The 16,991-nt window shown below is 48.4% G+C and overlaps 5 protein-coding genes across 5 annotated transcripts; 3 read left to right on the forward strand and 2 right to left on the reverse strand.

Moving 5' to 3' along the window:
• Positions 1 to 3,227: 3,227 nt before the first annotated feature.
• E1B28_012061 (uncharacterized protein) lies at positions 3,228 to 8,536 on the forward strand. Its single transcript, XM_043157129.1, has 4 exons — positions 3,228 to 3,952; positions 4,003 to 4,785; positions 5,318 to 7,942; positions 7,993 to 8,536. The coding sequence occupies exons 1-3, from the start codon at positions 3,440 to 3,442 to the stop codon at positions 7,916 to 7,918; spliced, it is 3,897 nt and encodes a 1,298-aa protein (XP_043004495.1). The 5' UTR covers positions 3,228 to 3,439; the 3' UTR covers positions 7,919 to 7,942; positions 7,993 to 8,536.
• Positions 8,537 to 8,704: 168 nt separating this feature from the next.
• On the reverse strand, positions 8,705 to 10,895 carry E1B28_012062 (uncharacterized protein). The gene is made up of 7 exons (XM_043157130.1): positions 10,285 to 10,895; positions 10,159 to 10,234; positions 9,944 to 10,098; positions 9,866 to 9,892; positions 9,702 to 9,803; positions 9,508 to 9,645; positions 8,705 to 9,448 (listed from the first exon to the last, which is right to left on the reverse strand). The coding sequence occupies exons 1-7, from the start codon at positions 10,693 to 10,695 to the stop codon at positions 8,786 to 8,788; spliced, it is 1,572 nt and encodes a 523-aa protein (XP_043004496.1). The 5' UTR covers positions 10,696 to 10,895; the 3' UTR covers positions 8,705 to 8,785.
• Positions 10,896 to 10,945: 50 nt separating this feature from the next.
• E1B28_012063 (uncharacterized protein) lies at positions 10,946 to 12,417 on the forward strand. The gene is made up of 4 exons (XM_043157131.1): positions 10,946 to 11,098; positions 11,160 to 11,238; positions 11,302 to 11,441; positions 11,491 to 12,417. The coding sequence occupies exons 1-4, from the start codon at positions 11,003 to 11,005 to the stop codon at positions 12,220 to 12,222; spliced, it is 1,047 nt and encodes a 348-aa protein (XP_043004497.1). The 5' UTR covers positions 10,946 to 11,002; the 3' UTR covers positions 12,223 to 12,417.
• Positions 12,418 to 13,853: 1,436 nt separating this feature from the next.
• On the forward strand, positions 13,854 to 15,336 carry E1B28_012064 (uncharacterized protein). Its single transcript, XM_043157132.1, has 4 exons — positions 13,854 to 14,008; positions 14,068 to 14,146; positions 14,199 to 14,338; positions 14,395 to 15,336. The coding sequence occupies exons 1-4, from the start codon at positions 13,922 to 13,924 to the stop codon at positions 15,112 to 15,114; spliced, it is 1,026 nt and encodes a 341-aa protein (XP_043004498.1). The 5' UTR covers positions 13,854 to 13,921; the 3' UTR covers positions 15,115 to 15,336.
• Positions 15,327 to 16,792, reverse strand: E1B28_012065 (uncharacterized protein; the record flags this gene model as incomplete). Its single annotated transcript, XM_043157133.1, has 4 exons — positions 15,327 to 15,456; positions 15,523 to 15,818; positions 15,869 to 16,330; positions 16,382 to 16,792. The coding sequence occupies 4 exons, from the start codon at positions 16,790 to 16,792 to the stop codon at positions 15,327 to 15,329; spliced, it is 1,299 nt and encodes a 432-aa protein (XP_043004499.1).
• Positions 16,793 to 16,991: the final 199 nt, after the last annotated feature.

The raw sequence follows: 16,991 nt of genomic DNA on the forward strand, positions 1-16,991 counted from the left end.
GAGTCCATCTATTGCATATCTGGAGTCGCTATGGATAACTAAGTCTCGTGGGGGTATTTTTTCGGCCGCTTCTTTGATCGCTAAAAGTTCGCCGATCTGGTTAGACGGCTTCAGTTCTATAGGGACCTTTGATCGAGCGTGTTAGTGTTTCATCATCGTTCACGAAGATGCCTGCTCCGGCTTCTGCATGATCCAGACCATTGTTTATACATGAACCATCCGTATATATTGCTGTCGGTTCTTGGTCGTTTGGCGTGTACGGCTCTGTGTCTGGTAAGGCCTCATTTGTGGAGCCATTCGTGAATATTCTAAAAGCGTCTGCTAGCGTACCATCAGTTGTTACTATAGGATTGAAGGGTATTTCGTTCTCGTTTGCATTCTTATTCACGTTGACTTCCTCGTAATCCTCAGGTAGCTTGCATAGAGGGTTCCACTTCGGCGGGAGTGCTTGCAGTAATGCCTCCGCTCTTTGGTAGCATTTGTCTGGATTTTTGCATCCGGTATTTCTTCTTGTTTTCCAGCATCCTTTACATTGGCAGTGTTCTGACTTCCTATGGTTCTTAGATCGTTTTAACATTACTAGACGTTCAGCTTCGCCCACCGGTCTTAGTACGTGCCATACTTTTAGGCATACATTAGCTTTGACGTTGTTTCTGTAGATCGATCTCGATCTCGTGCATTTGATGTGGTACCAAATCGGCATGTTGCGTATAATTTTCCGTGAGAAGGCTATACCTTCCAGTGCTAGGTTGTATTTTTTCGCTGTGTCAACCATGTTCTGTAGGTCCTTTGGTAGGTTATTTCTTGATGGGCTCCAACTTTGGAGATAGGGGTTTAGGCGTAGTTCCGGGTCTACACATTCATCTGATGATCTGATAGCAAGTGCCAGTTGTCTGTCTACAAAATGCGCCCACACTGGACGATCGCCGTTCAGTTTTAGGTATGATTGAATCCAAGTGATCATTATGGCCTCGTTTCTTGCCGAAATGTCGAGGACATTCTTTCCGCCTTCACTCAGGTCTGCGTACATTGTTTCTTTGTTGATTGTGTGGCTAACCTTCCTGCCCCACATAAATTTGTGGGTTCTTTTCTCTAGGAGTTTCTCTATTTCTTCTGGCATGCCTTGAACCTTGGTTAGGTATTGGGTCATTCCTGCAATGACCATTTGGATGATTAATCGTCGTCCTTCCATTGTGGGGTGACCTCGCTCCCATCTTTCGAGCGCTCTGTCTATTTTATCTAGTGTTTTAGACCATACACCAGTCTGGTCCACGTTGTTTCCAACCCAGCCTCCTAGGATGCGGGCTGCTTCCCCGTCTTTTAAGAGGTGTACATTATCTTCAAACGGAGAGCTTTCAATCTCGCCGCTGGTTGTTCGGTTTAAGACCACCGAATTCCTAAAGGTGGGTGTTCCTATTGGAATTATTTCTGTTTTATTGATATTAAACTTGGCGCCTGAGGCGCGGCACCATACGTCTAGGATATCTTTTAGGTCAGACCAGTCATCTTCCTTCGACAAATATACGGTCGTATCGTCTGCGAAGAGGGTTGCAATCAGCCTCTCTTTTTTGTCTGGGATTTTGATCCCTTTCAGTTCCGAGGATCTTAGCATTTCAGCGAGGGGCTCGATCGCGATGTCGAAAAGTAGGCAGGACAGGGGGTCACCTTGTCGGACGCCTCTTACCACTTTGAATGGGTGTTCACTTTTGATGCCGTTTATTGCCACGTATGTATATGCATCTTCATAGAGGGACCGTATTGTTGATATGAATCTCTCGGGGAAGTTGAAATTTTCCAGTGTCTTCCATAGATAATCGTGTTCGATCCTGTCGTACGCTTTTTCTTGGTCGAGCGCAACAATGACGCCGTTGCTTTCTGTGGCTTCCGCATATTCTAAAACTCTTTTAGCAAGCCATATGTGGTCATAAATTTGGCGACCTGGTACAAATCCAGCTTGGCTAGGGTGGATGATGTTTGGTGCTGACTTCGCTAGTTTGATTGATAGGGCCTTGGTGAAAATTTTATAGTCTGTGTTCAGGAGGGATATAGGGCGGTAGTTAGCGATCTCGGCTCGGTCGCCTTTTTTGTAGAGTGGGCACATCCAGCTTTCAGCGAAGTTTGTGCCCTTGACTTTACCGTGGCGTTCAATGTCGTTGAAGAGGATTTGGAGTGTCCCGATAATGTCGAAGGCTGGTTTGTTTTCATTTTTGGCTGTCCGGTAGCGTGCGTCCTGAGATTTGTAAAATTCATAGATAAGGCCATCGAGCCCAGGGGCTGTTCCGTTTGCAGACGCACGGAGGGCTGTTTCTATGTCCCCTCTGTTGAGTTCATTGTTCAGTTCAGTAGCTTCATCATCGTTGAGTTTAGATTTGATAGTGTTCATGACATTTGTGGTAGCTGTGTTACGTGCGAGAATCTCGTCCTCGAAAACCGTCCTATCTTTGAATTGGATGCCATTGTGGTACGAGCATGCCAGATTCGCCATCCGTTGAGAGTCGGTTATATATGTTGGATTTTCTGAATCATCTGAGCCTTGGTTTCTCAGTTGGTTTGGATTATGGTATAGTCTGGCTATGACCTCCCTCGGAGTTTTATCTTTGTTCAGTTGTGACCAGTATTTGCTTATTACCTCTCCTTCGAGCTTATTCCTGATGGCTGTTGCGTTCCGTGCGCGATGGTGTCTTTGCATTTCCAAGTTTTAAATCTTTTCAATTATTGGTACGGATGCTAGAGCCCGTTCATCTGCGGATAAACTTTGATCCTTGGCGATCAGTTCAAGTTTTGCCTCTAGGTTAGATATCTCGTGTTTTTGGGCTGGGATAAGAATTTTGGCTCTTGAGGGCCGTCGTTTTGAAACGAGTAGAATCGATATCACCATTTGGCATTGACCAGTTCGGATCCGTAATTGACATCTGGATGAGATATGTACTCATTATTGGCTCGTGATGGACGAGAGGGAGAAGAGGAAAAGAGACAAAAAAGAGATATGAGTAGAGTATCGTTGGGTGAGGGAATGGGAAAAACACTGAAATCCGTGGTTCCAGAGACCTGAATACCAGAGTGCGAACAATATGACCACAGATTAATTGTGAAAGGAGGGAGAGAAAAGAATAGATGAGAGAAACAAGGGTTTGTCGACGTCGAGAGCCCTCGAGGAGAACGAGAGCGCGTCTTCTGAATCTGATAGGCCGTTGTTTTGGAAACGTAGCACGTGCATCGTGACAGATTGTGACACTCTTGTTTTCTTGCCCTCGTCGTCGTCGTTGTCGCCATTTCCCTCTTCGTTGCCATCAGCAGTCGCCGCCGTCGCTAGGCTCGACGACGGCCTTCTTTCTATGAATTTTTGTGCAAACTTGATTCGCCTTCATTCTTTATCCTTGCACTCGTTCAGCATTAATACAACAGCTTAGCACGGCAAGTCGAGTTGAGCAGCAACGGGATGAGCGGTACAGCACAAATCGGTCGCCTACGGAGTAAACATACAAGACCTAACTCTGCAGTTTATATTGGTTCCGACCCCCTGCAATTGCAACAAATTGGTTCTACACCTCCTTCACTTCCAGATCTACCAGAACCACCCAGCCCAGTCAGCTCTATCGGATCAGGGCTACCCTCTCCTCCAGCAACCAACTCAACCGGTAGCGGAAGTACTGGAGACCCTGCAAGTATTGCTTTAAGAGGTGGAACGAAGGGGAATATGCCGCTGCTGGAGGAAAATTATGTCAAAGCATTCCATGCAGCATTCGAACAGCAACAGCAGCGTCCGCAGGGACAGCATCGCTACGAAACGGCCGATGACGACGACGATATTGATAACCAAACCAACAACAGTAATGAATTATACGCTCATGATGACGATACCGCAAAGTTCCCTCGTTCGCAGAGTAACGCCAATAACGACAACGCTTTGGCCCTAGAGCGTGTGAAAAGTCTACAGGAGAGGAATAGGATGGTGAGCGCTCAGTTCGAGTGCACGCACTTTCTGTACTGATTTCTCGCAAGGTTTTGAACAAATTATCATCGTACTCCCGCCTGAGCACTCCGTCTCCAAATCCTTCCTTGCAATCCCGTTCAAAAGACACTATCTCTAGGATAGAGTCGGCATCTTCTCATTCATCATCCTCATCGTCTTCTCGGCCTTCATTGGCGAGAAATCATCGCCATTCTTACCAACCTGATACTCATACTCAAACCACTGCCTCTCCACGCCAAGATCTTTCAGGTTCTGAAACTGAACGTGAGTCCGTGCGTGGTGGTGGAAATTCATATCACGAGGACGACGACGACGATGAGTCCGGTTCACCTTCTTCCATCCTCCTCAACCACACGTCCACTATATCCCGGTCCGTTTCGGCGAAGACTCCAGGGAGACCCATTACACCTTCTCAGTTTACATTTAATTCCAATACCTATCTCAGTCCTCGATCTGCTCGCACTAGACTGATATCGGCGCCGGCGTCGCCAGGAAAAGCGCTCTCTTCTATATCCAGATCCACTTCTGGGTCTGGCTCAGGGCAGACAGGATCTCAATCACCATTATCGTCACCTGGTAAACCTCGTAAGAGAGCGTCTATGGGTCCACCTTCGATGTCCTATTCGGTGGATCTGCGAGGCCGTGATCAAGAAGACGTGACGAGCGCAGCATTGGAAGCTGTGGCTAATTCAAGACGGGGGGTTGGCGGTGGTGGTGGCAGCGTTAATGCAGCCAAAAGGAGGCAGCCATTACCAAGGGAGTTCTGGGAGGGGTCGGGGAGGGGAAGAAGAGCAAGTCTGGGTTCAAATGGAGTGAGTGGTTATTTTCTTTGGTTTTTAAGGTTTGGATTTTGTCTTCGGCTATCGCTTCAGTCGTTCTCCGAGGCAGTCGTAGTGTTCCCCTAGATCATTTCCGCCTTGATCAATCTTCCCCTTTCCCCTTTATTTCTGTCTCTGGCTGGTTGTTGTCCATGCCTGCGTCTCACCATATTCCCTATCGTCCATGTTGTCTTAATCATCGTTTTCTTTCTCGCTACTCATGGCACGTTGTCGATATTTCCGAAAACAACATCCCCATCTCCTCTCCTCATTCGTACGTAACGCGTACTCGTTATTGTGGTTTTGGCTATGGCTATCGATGTGGTTGTATACGCACTCTGTGAATAATTTTCACCGGTCCTCACTTCCTGACTCGTGCCGTTGACCTGCCATAACGTGGTGGTTTAACCCCATCTTCCTTCCTTCTCTGTGTTCGATTTATGGTTAAAGCCACTATCCGCCTCGCTCTTTTTCTTCTTCCCTTTGTGATACACTTCTGTTTCCCATGGCTGACCTTCTTCTTTAGCATGCCGACGACGCTGAGGAAGCAGATTCACTATCACATGAGCGAGATCCCTCAATCTCTTCTCAAGCTTCTTCCTCCAGACATCAGTACCTACAACCACAGACAGAACCACGACCCTCAGCTGCCACATTGACTCCAGGTGGGCGAAGAAGATTTCATAACGGCCGCAACAACAGTTATCGAAGAACTAGTGGAGCTTGGGCTAGTGAGGATTTGGGGAACAGGACGAGTGAGTTTGCAATGGAGGACGAAGGTTTACCTTCACCGGTTGGCAGAAGGCAAGCGCTTCGGCAAGGAGGGAGTGCTGACAGTGTCCTGACCATTGGTGCTGGTCAGAGGAGTTTGATTGGGGAAGGGTTGAAGGCGGCTGGTCTCTCCCGAAGAGGTGATGTGTTTGGGGGAAGTGCGAGGAGTCCCGTGTTTGAGAGAGAACGGGATACCGAGAGAGAGAGGGAGAGGGAAGAGAGGATAGAGAGGATCAGGAGTCAAAGTCGGGCTTCGTCAAGGACTGGACATGGGAGGGCCGTGACTGCGATGGCGGAGTATTCGAACTCTTACGATGATGCTGACGATGAGCCGGAGCCTCGAACCAATTTGAGGCCCTTCAAGAGTGCGTACCCCTTAGTCGGCAGAGATAGGGAGATGGACGACAGGGATCGGCTAGGGGAGAGAGCGCCTTCTGCGTTGAGCCAGGACAAGTGGGAAAGAGTCAGAGGACCCCAGTTTGCTACACCCACAACGCCGTCTCAATCCATCACTAGCCCTATGGGTACTAGGCGATTCAACACAATTTCCTCTACGATTACCGACATGAGTCGAAGTGGCACGGAAGGGAGCACCGATGGGGCCCTCTCCTCACGTAGTAGAGCTGGCGTCGCTATTGACCGCTCCGACCATACACGCCTGCTCACTAGTTCTCTTGAACTATTTGAAAATGCGCTTTCCAAGATACCCTCATCATCATCATCCTCCACTGCCAGCAACACAAGTGATCTCGTCCGAAATGCAAGAGTAATTGTTGGTGCTGTGGAGAAGTTAAATGGGTTATTAAAAGCCGGTCATGGACGTGCTTTGAATGCCCAGATTGATTGTGAAGTCCAAGCCGCTGGAGGCGGTGGTACCGGTAGTAGTGGGAATGCTGAAGAGATTTGGAGGCTCGTTGGGGGGGAGTATCGGGAAGGATTGCGAGTGTCTGATGATTTAGTTCGTGCGGTGACTGACTTCATGCTGGGTGTTGGAAGAGCTGTGAAGGATATGGGAATTGCGCCTCATGTGGCGAATGGTGAATCCAGTTCGAATGGGGACAATCTCCACACGCGCAGTGTGAGTCTGGACGAAGCAGGGGTTGGGAGGAAGGGCAGAGTTAGCTTGAGTCCTGATGTAACTGGTGGTAGCGGTGGTGCAAGGAGTACGGGAACGGGGAGCGCTACTAGTGGTGGTGCGCGCTCGAGGAGAAGCTGGGAACCGACTCCAGGCAGGGATACCGAGGCTTTACGACGACTGGCGGTCGGGCAGAGAGCCGAGACATCGTTGGGCGTCTTGACTAATGAGAGGAATCACACGCCACTCAATCGCACGACAAAGAGAATTCCTACCCCGACTGAAAACGGAATACGGGGCTCGATCAGGCGGTTGCTCACGCCGCGAGAGATACGTGAACAACAGCTGGTACGAAATGAAGATGTACCACGAGGCATGTCTACGTTCGATTCCCAAGAAACGGTACACGCCTCAGCGTATGAACCTTCTCCAACTCCCGCTTCGAGAGCGGCGTCCAGAGCCAAACAGGTGGCGCAAGAAAGAAGTCCACATCCAGCCCCCGATCGGTCAAAAACGTTGCCTGCTATTTCGATACCACCACCCCTCCCAGTATTACCATCTGAAAATCGACGAACTCCCTCCAGTACTAATAAAGGTACCCCAGACCCAAATGCATCCACATTATCCCGGCGCAAAACTACCCAGGCCGTCTCGTCAACAGTTCGCGGGCCTAGTTTTCCTTTAACCACTCCCAATGTCCCCACGACTGCAGTCACGACAACGCATGTTTCAGGGTCTCCTGAACAACGAGCGTTTCCCCTTGTACGCGAAAACTCGAATACATCATCCAGCTCTGGAGGAGGACCTCGTTCATCGGTGACATTCTCAAGGTTCTCCACGACCTCTGCACTCAGTGGGTTGCAACAGCAACAGCAGCGTGCGGAACAGCAGAGGAACAGGGCATTCTCAAACTCCAGCGATGTGAGGGATGACAGTTTTGACCATCATAATGAAGTCAACTCGCCTGCACAAGTTCCACCTGGTGCATTAAAGGGGAAAGTCGCAGCAGCGGCAGGGAGGCTTCAACGGGTGATTTCCACTGGGGGTGGCAGCGAGACGGAGAAGGACGTTTATCGAAAGAGTGGTGGAACCGTCAAGGAAAATTCTTCAAGAGCCTCGAGGATATCGTTCGATGAGAGCACCTTCTCTGTGGGAGTGAACCGTAGTGAGACCTCATCTTCAGCTCATCCTGCCGACCGAGCGGCGGTGTCGGTCGTGAGTCAGGGAAAAAGAGAGAGACGAAGGACCGTCGTCGATATGTGGCCCAGAGGCGGGAGCTAGGGCCAGTTTCTCTTTCGGGTTCTTGTAAGTCTACTTCTCTCCAGTCAAGGACTCCGATTCCTTACTCTGATCAGGGTGTCTTCTTCCCAGCTCTTGGCTTCCTATCATTAATTAAGCTTTTCTCCTTCACACAAAAGGGAGATTCTCGCGTTTTTAAACCTCTTTTTTTCTTGTTCTCTGTCCTCGATTTCTTTCCTATCCATGTTCCGTGTCCTCTCTCTTTTCTCTTCAGTGTTCCAATCGGCCGTCTATTCTCCTCGTCTACTCATCAGCAATTGTCCTATTACGTTGCACGTATTTATGGGGCTATATCGACCTTCCCTCTTCTCTATGTAATTTTCGCTTGCGATGGACGGTGTGCGAAACCCCCTTGTGTTGTTTTTTGAGCTCCTTTCATGTTAATCCGCTCTCTTTCGTCTGCTCGCATTCAACTGTTTCCCCGTAGATACATAGCTGGATTCTTACCGCCTCGCTTACCCTCCTCTTCTTATGCCCTTCGTCACTCTGTGCCCTCAAGTTCACTTTACTTGACCGCGAGCAATTATCAGTATGTATTTATGTATTTCCTTCACTAAAGTAGAATCACTCTAATAAGAAGGCAGCATTGTATGGACCCTGTGAGTAGATATCACCTGCGGACACTACAGATTGTCCACCGAAGCTAAAGCCAGTCGTAGCCGGACGATCGTTGTATCTCAGAGCTCTTTCTCCGACCTAGTAGCCCAGCCATTTAGATCAGCAGTATCACTGGAGCTGGAGCTTAAGGTGGATTTATAGTGATTGTGATGATTGTTCATACATAAGAAGATTGAAAAGCTGAGAGCGGGAGTTGACTCTAACACAGAGACCATTTATAAAGTAACGCTCCTACGGATTTGATGGACCTGGCCCATCTCTGGCAGCTCCTGTCCACCCCGACATGCCTAGTAGCGTTGCCTGCCCCCCGCGCTGAGAACCCCGACGCGAACCACGAGCAGATGGTGAAGGAAGTTCGCCATCCCTGGACGGAACGTATTCTCGGCTCAATTTGGGATCATCCAAATTAACGCCTGGCACAGGGCGTTTCGGAGCATTAGCCATCAGCCCGTCGACGACCGAGCGCAAACCGTACGAGTGTGTGGACGTTGTCTTCCTAGATTTCCGGGACCGAGCAGCCGCTGTCTGAGTTTGGGTTCGTTTTTCCAGGGTACCTTGGATACTGAGTATGCGCTTGTCGTCAGTTTCCCACTGCATGTAGGTGTCCAGGGTAACTTGTAAATGTTCCTGATGAACCTCGTCGCGGACAAGCTCGGACATGTCTAGCGCTTCCCCGTCTTGCTGCAGGCGCTCTCGAGTAACAGAAAGAAACTCGCCAACATTTGCTAAGACAAGACAAGGATCTTGTCCAAGGAGAAGCTCCCTTTCCTCGTCGTACTCGAGCGGATCAATGATCTCGAACTTCTTCTTCTCGCCTTTAATGCCTCGGAGGAAAGGAAATGTGGTGGGTCGTCGAAACTTGTCAACTTGTTGCTTTTGCAACATGTCATTAGGCTGAAGAGATTATCATCAGAGGAAGAGAATGGTCGGAATATCATAGGATCAAGACGCACAATTTTGAGAGGATTTTGGAACGGTTTCTGGGTGCCATCACTGACCATGTTGACATTCACAACCTGGCGATAAAATGAATACTCCTCATGGCAACGAATCCCAATAACGATATATGGATACAAGGCAGGTGGGAGAACCTAATGATGAATGTATATCAATTGTGTTGCCAAGACTAGCATAACACAGAACATACTTTGCTTCTGTGTAACTCCAAGTCTTCTTCCATGAGGGCATCCAAACGTGCATTCCGCTCCTTTTGTCTTACATTGGTCGCTGTATTCCAATCGGCGTCTTTCTGGAACCCGATTACGGGATAATGAGATTGGATGAGAAGGCCTAAGGCTTCGATCGACTTACCGGGAAGACAGCTTTGAAATCACCACCCTGAAGACATATCAAAATGTGACATCCAGAGTGAGAGAAGGAAGGACTTGCCATCTTAACTATCTTGACATTATATTCGTGTTCAAGTCGTCGAATACGAATCTCAGATATGAGCCGCGTGAATTTCCTGATTTTCTCTAGAATTTCTATTGTGGGAACAAGTTTCATGAGACCTTTATCGATGTTATAGTGCATCGATGCATCCACTAGTACATACATCAAACAACTTAGCTTTCTGAGAAATGTCATAAACTTCAGTCACTTACATAGCCAAATGTTCCTTGAGGAGTGTCTATTTAATGTTCTAGGTTCGTCACCCAAGACACGTTCCAGAAACCTGAGCTTCAACAAAGGATCAAACAATGAGTTTTTCCTCGAAGACATGGACTCACAAAGTTAGCCGGAGCACTAACAGGAATTATATGTGCCATTTGGAGGCAGTTTTGGGTGAGAGTCAGCATGCACCGAGCTGCGTACAGATGCATCACAACGACCCTCAGGAAAACACTTTCCCGACTAAAACCGGTCCGGCCAATAGTGTGCACAGCGGGCGTGGTAGGAAGCAACTGATCCACTGAAATATCATCACCTTCAACCTCTTTATCAAAAGGGACGTCGGACGCTATGGCCTGGACGGTGACGGGAGCCTGATGTTCTTCGTCTTTGTGGCCCCTAAAGTCAGCTAACGGAGATGCGTGTGCGTGTAATAGGGACGAGGTCGAACGGGAAGGTTCAGGAGTGTGTGGAGACTCTTCAGTCAAAAGAGAAGACATAGGTGAAGGAGTAGAGGCAGACATGGACATGGGACGGGTGAGTGGCAACGAGAAAATAGCCTCCGGTTTTATAGTCCTATGCCTATGGCGAGTGCGGTGGTAGGTGGCCAGTGAGGCATCACAAGAGTAGCTTCATCGGATTCTATTATTCCAGATTAGAAGAAGAATAGGAATAGGAAACCAAAAGAAGGAAACAAAAGGAAACACCGTGGCCCGTGGGAGTCAGTAGCAGAGCGTGATAGCCTTAGCGGTGTGCTCGGGCTAGTGGCCTGACTTATGTAATAAACGCGCTCCCTTCAACGTTCAACCATCACCACCGTCCACGACCTCACGAGCTATGGTTTCATTGGAGACATTAACCCCATTCCAGGACAAACCGATTGAGCCTCGGCAGTTTCAACTCATTTCACTACGGAGCTTCACAGTAGCAATGGTATGTAATCTTTCTCGGACATCCTCTTGCTCCCTTCATCATGGGTTACCTTAACTTCCAGTACATCTGCCATTTTGAATGGATCTTTGGTCTCGAGTACGGTAGCTTCCCTTACAATAGCGAACTCAATACGATGTTAGGTGCGTCTTCCACGTCACTCCGGCGAGTACTTGTAGAAGTAATTGTAATGTCTTCCGTTACAGTATCGAACGACATCCGAGAGTATCTCGAAGAAGGCTCGTTAATTTTTATTCCGACCGCCGGGGTTATGGAGAAAGCGTATGACATGATGATTTATAACGACAATCGTTCTCGCGAACCTGACGAGCGCAAACGTTTTGAGGTTCAGTCTGCTAGTTCTCTCAGTTTACCCAAAGTTGATTCTCTTTTAGGAGTTCGGTACAGGTCCATGGGAGTATACTATCCTACCAGGACGTTGGGACAGAAAGACTAAGAAGATACGGTCTCTACCGCCATTATTCAATCGCTCACCCGACGGCAATCTCACCCCCTTCCCTTTCGAGGACTGCGACTACGATGCCCTTCCGCGGTTCACCTCTTTCGTTCATCCCCTCATAGTTATCATGTTAAACCGCATCAATATGCCCAACAATCATCCCGCTTCAATGGCTATTCAGGAGAAACTCATCGCGCCACTGAAGAAGGTTTTACGCAAGTGGCCACAATGGCAACATAACCGTTTCCTACCTATGCCTAACACCAAATTCAAGCGCGAATACGATGCAGGACAGAAAATAATTTGTCACTGCACGTTCTGTTCGAAAAATGGTTCTAGCACCTCTACTGCCTCATCACCCGAATTGGCTGATACATGCACTGATGATGCGGAGGAAGTGGAGGAAGAAAGTCGCATGGAGGAATACAAGGAACTATCTCGTATAGCGAACGAGAGGATCGCAGTATGGAGAGGTTGTTTAGAGGGAGTTGTCTTCATTCACGGTGATGTCGAGCACGACGGTATATTAGACAGGTACGGTCAGGAGTGTACAGATGCTGCCGACAAGGTGATGCTCAGGCAGGAGGAAGAACGAGCCAAGCGAGAGAAACTGGCGGCAAAGCTACAGGGTGACTTTCCGTTGAACAAGAAATCTAGACTTTCCTAACCGTTCAAACGTTCATTCCCTGTTCATCGTTTGTTATTTCGCATTATAATCCCTCTGTATCTCTGCCCACGAGGATCTTACTGCTTTCTGTAGTAGTTATATATTATTATTAACATGCCTTACTGCACAGCTACTCGATTACGATGAACAGAACCAGGAAACCAGAAGGATTACTTCCAACGTTGAAGGAATCGGTACCTCGATCACCCGTCGGGTTATTCTCGCTATACGGCCCGTAGTTCATTGGACCCACAATCGCCCATAGTTTGCCACGGTTACCACCTCGCATAGCTTATAGTATACTTAATAAACGCGCTCCCGTTTTGCCACCGCCTACAACCTTGATTCGTCAAGTTATGGTTTCATTGGAGACGCTGATCCCATTCCAGGACAAAACGATTGAGCCGTTTCAGTTCATTCCACCACGGAGCCTCGCAGCAGCAATGGTGCGTGATCCTTCTCCGACATCGTTTCGGTCTCCTGCTCACCATGAATCCCCTTGCAGTACATTTGCATTCTGAATCGGTCTTTGGTTTAGAATGTGGTAGTGTTCCCTAGGCAGTTGAACTCAATTATGTATGCCGGCGAGTACTTGCATTCGTTACACTGGCAGTCAAAGGGTTTCCGACAGTATCTCGAGGAAGACTTGTTAACTTTCATTCAGACCGCCGATGTATTGGAGACAGCGTACGACATAATGAATCACAACGCCAATCGTTCTCGCGAACTTGACGGGCGCAAACGTTTTGAGGTTCAGGCTGCTGGTTATCTCACTGCGCCCAGAGCTGATTTTTCTTCCGGGAATTCGGTACAGGTCCTGGGGAGTATACTATCATTGAGAGGTGCGAAGAAAGAATGGCACGTATGTCCGCATCATCATCGTATAGCACACACATGTATAATAAGATGCATACGCTAGCCGGCTTCCATTCACATCATCCCCTCTAAGCACCTGGATGAACCGTACTTCTCCACAGGTTCACTGATCAATAAATCGACACGGCGATTCAGTTCGCCTTGGATCCCGCGGTGAGAGCGAGAGCTCTTCGTCGTTCAATTGTTGGAAAAGGGAAGACGGAAGAACGTATAAGGTGTCTGCCCATCTAAATACCGAGATTTGGTAAGGACGTTGATATCGTAGGTTTCTACTTTCGTTGAGGTATGATCCAGATCGAAGCTTTCAAGTTTCGCGTTCTACGTTAATTCCATGAGCGTTGTAAGTCCAAGTCCAAGTAGGATGGAGAATGAGAGCAGATATTGTGGCTGTATGTGATTAAGATACGAGGTGAACAGAGATATGTTGCGGGCGAGGGTTGGAGCACACGTCCAGAACGATAACGATGCGGTAGGGATTCGAATGTGACTATCTGTCAATGGACAAGGTCCAGAAACTAGTATTAGAAACGATACAGTGGCAATAAAAAACGCACGCAGGCATACGCTTGAGAGGAGGTTTTCGTTCAAACGAGATTTCCTGCGACTTCTCCCTACGACTGCCCTACGATTTGAGACAAAAGAACAAACATTTCATCGCCCTCTCTGCGAGTACCCGACACTTCCGAAGCTCAAAGAAGGCGGACGTTGTCCAGCAAGCATATGTAGGTTGAAATGCGTGTGACGCAGTGTGACGTCGCTTGCAAACAATGGACATACACCACGATCCACAAGCTTCCACAAGACCATTGAAATTGATCAAGTTATGGTTTCCTTGGAGACATTGACAACCTTCCAGGATAAAACCATTGAGTATGAGCTATTTCAGCTTTTTACGCCATGGGAATCAAGGGTGTGTGATACTTCTAGAACATCCTTGCACTCTCCTGCTCACATTGGTTTACTGTGCAGTACATTCGCCCCTTTGAATGGATCTTTGGTCTAGACTACTGTGGGTTTCCTTTCGAGAGCGAACTCAACATAATATCAGGTGTGTTATTCATGTAATGCTGGCGAGTAGCAGTAATGTGTCTACCATACAGTCTCGAAGGATATCCGACAATTTCTCCAAAAAGGCACGTTGGTTTTTATTCCGAACGCCGATGTTTTGGAGAAAGCCTGCGGTGTGTTCGACTACAATAACACCCCTTCTCGCGAACCTGACGAACGCAAACGTTTTGAGGTTTCAGACCTCTAGTTATCTTTGTTTTGTTACATCGAAAGCTGATTCTCTTTCAGGAGTTCGGTACAGGTCCATGGGAATATACTATCATACCAGGTCTTTGGAACAGAAAGACCAAGAAGAGCGAGTCTTTACCGCCATTATATGATCGCTCACCCAATGGCGTTGTTGTGCCTTTCTCTTTCGATGATTGCGACTACGACACTCTTCCACGATTCACCTCTGCTGTGCACCCCCTCATAGTTGTCCTGTCACTCCGCATGAACCCGCCAGACAGTCATCCTACTAAGAGTATCCAAGAGAAACTCATCTTGCCGCTGAAGAGGATTACATGGAACTGGCCGGACTGGGAACATAACCGTTTCGTACCGTTGCCTAATACTCAATTCAAGCGCGAATACAACCCGGGGGGCCAGAAGCTAGTTTGCCGTTGCATGTTCTGTTCGCTTGGAAAGCCGATCACCGAAAATCATTCCAACTCCTCTGGTGCTTCCTCACCCGAACTCGAGGATACATGCACAGACGCTGCAGATGAAATGGAGGAACTGGAGGAAGAAAGCCGCACCGAGGAATACAAGGAACTATCTCGTATAGCAAACAAGAGGATCGCAATATGGAGAGGGCCTTTAGAGGGAGTTGCCTACGTTCACGATGATGTCGAGCACGACGGTATATTGGCCCAATACGCTCAGGAGTGTACAGACGCTGCCGACAAGGTGATGCTTAGGCAGGAGGAAGAACGAGCCAAACGAGAGATACTGGCGGCAGAACTATAGGGTGACCTTCCTTTCAAGCAGAAATCTAGACTTTCCTAACCGTTCATTCTCTGCCTTTCGTTTGATTTTTTTCGTGTTATAATTGATTCCGCTGTATTTCCGCATACGTTCCGCCTTCCTGTTTTCTGTAGTTAAATCATTACCAGCATCAGCATGTCTTACTATGCAGCTACTCGATTACAGTACGAGGAAGAAGGTTCAAGTAACAAGGCTCAATTCCCCAATGAAGCGATGGGTACTTCGGTCACCCATATGTTCTCTTTATCCTCGCTGTAGCCAACGTAGAGCATATCATCCACCACAGTGGCGTGTGGATATGAGAATCCGACGCGTTTGATTTTCCTATCAAGTCGAACGTGAGTATCAGGCCATCGGCACTAGAGAGCCAAAAGCAAGAAGTGTTTTCACCTTGAATCCGGAATTATCACCCTAGACGCGTTCGTCCTCAAAACCCCCGCCCAATCAAAGTGAACACCATCGCTCGCAAGAGTAATACATAGAGGCTGACGTTCTTTTGTGTCGGGGTGATACATCAAGTTAGTGACGAGGTATGTTCGTCCATCGGGAAGGCGGCCGTAGAAGGATTTCGTGTTCGAGTCTGGGATATTAGTTGGAACCATTCCCGGGTTGGCGCCGTTGGAGTTGAATTTCGCAGGGAACCAGTCGTTCCCTGTTTCTTCGGAGCTGAATTCAACCCAGTGGACCTACCTAGAATCAGAATCTCCAGAGAAAGGGGCAAATGCGTAAAACATACGAAGGTTGTCTTTGAACCCGTTGAATCGCGCCAGAACCTGGCCCAATACTGCCCCTGTTCGTTCCAGACTGCATGAGTGACCTCGGTCATAGACGACGAACCGTCGCTTCCGACAAACTTTGGGCTATTTATCATTCGGGCATCCGTGAACGGAAGAATATCTGGGCGGTCTAAAAGAGGATTGAGGCCGTTCAGGATATCTGTGGAACAGAGGCTATCGCCTAGAGGTGTTTGTTTGTACTGAGAAGCGGTCGTGAATGAGTTCTTGGAAAGCCAGCAAGCCTTTGCGGTAAGCTGTCCCGTTGAGATATTAAATCGAGCGGCAAGACGACCTGCCCCATCTACAGCTCCGCTGTTCGACCCTGGACCTCCAGGACAAACTCTGTCCACAGGCTCGATGATGGAGTAAATATCCCCGTTGTATTCGACCAAGGCGCTCGGTTGCAGGGCACGTTGAATTATCTTATCCGTTTATAAGTCAGTAACCAGGCATTCGTGAAATTCTGGACTAACCCCTTGATTACACCAATACGTGTAGTTCTGTTCCCCGACAGACGTCTGGTTTGGTAGGAGAGCACTAGGCCCTGGTATCGCAGGTTTGTTCCATTTCCAGCTTGACCCGTTACGGTCAGCGGTACCTACCCACACTTGTTGGCCCATGGAATCTTCGTCGTTGGTGGCACTGGACCACGCAGCCCAGAGACGACCGTTAACGTTTTCCACGATGGCATGGTGACTATAGGTCCGCCCGACTTGGGAGCCGTTATGAACCAACATATGCTTGACTCCTTCAATCTGTTTCAACCCGGCGTACAGGGGATCTTTAGCATCGAGCGCAGGCCCTTTCCAAAGGGTTTGTGGATCGGGGGTGGCTGCACGATATAAGAAGGGGAGAGTGAAGAAAAACAGGAGATGCGAAAGCATGGACTTTTGAATGACACTTTTAATCCCGAGTTTGTGAAAGGGCAGTAAGCGCTATATATATAAAACGATTAAGGCCCATGAGAGGTGATTAACCAGGAGTCCCTCGAGTCGCATGACAAGCATTCTTGTCGTGGAAAACCAATCACGCTGACATCCCGGACCGCACAGGCCCAGTTAGAAACCTCTAGTCGAAGAGAGG

The sequence above is a fragment of the Marasmius oreades genome, chromosome 8 (genome assembly GCF_018924745.1).
Source record: "Marasmius oreades isolate 03SP1 chromosome 8, whole genome shotgun sequence".
Classification (NCBI taxonomy): domain Eukaryota; kingdom Fungi; phylum Basidiomycota; class Agaricomycetes; order Agaricales; family Marasmiaceae; genus Marasmius; species Marasmius oreades.

Bases quoted from the DNA above. Each gene is read 5' to 3' on its own strand.
- E1B28_012061 (XM_043157129.1), top strand. From the start codon at position 3,440: ATGAGCGGTACAGCACAAATCGGTCGCCTACGGAGTAAACATACAAGA. The intron at 3,953-4,002 runs GTGAGCGCTCAG...ATTTCTCGCAAG, and splicing joins TACAGGAGAGGAATAGGATG to GTTTTGAACAAATTATCATC. The intron at 4,786-5,317 runs GTGAGTGGTTAT...CTTCTTCTTTAG, and splicing joins CAAGTCTGGGTTCAAATGGA to CATGCCGACGACGCTGAGGA.
- E1B28_012062 (XM_043157130.1), bottom strand. From the start codon at position 10,695: ATGTCCATGTCTGCCTCTACTCCTTCACCTATGTCTTCTCTTTTGACT. The intron at 10,235-10,284 runs GTGAGTCCATGT...CCTTTGTTGAAG, and splicing joins TTAGTGCTCCGGCTAACTTT to CTCAGGTTTCTGGAACGTGT. The intron at 9,893-9,943 runs GCAAGTCCTTCC...ATATGTCTTCAG, and splicing joins ATGTCAAGATAGTTAAGATG to GGTGGTGATTTCAAAGCTGT.
- E1B28_012063 (XM_043157131.1), top strand. From the start codon at position 11,003: ATGGTTTCATTGGAGACATTAACCCCATTCCAGGACAAACCGATTGAG. The intron at 11,099-11,159 runs GTATGTAATCTT...CTTAACTTCCAG, and splicing joins GGAGCTTCACAGTAGCAATG to TACATCTGCCATTTTGAATG. The intron at 11,442-11,490 runs GTTCAGTCTGCT...ATTCTCTTTTAG, and splicing joins ACGAGCGCAAACGTTTTGAG to GAGTTCGGTACAGGTCCATG.
- E1B28_012064 (XM_043157132.1), top strand. From the start codon at position 13,922: ATGGTTTCCTTGGAGACATTGACAACCTTCCAGGATAAAACCATTGAG. The intron at 14,009-14,067 runs GTGTGTGATACT...TTTACTGTGCAG, and splicing joins TTACGCCATGGGAATCAAGG to TACATTCGCCCCTTTGAATG. The intron at 14,339-14,394 runs GTTTCAGACCTC...ATTCTCTTTCAG, and splicing joins ACGAACGCAAACGTTTTGAG to GAGTTCGGTACAGGTCCATG.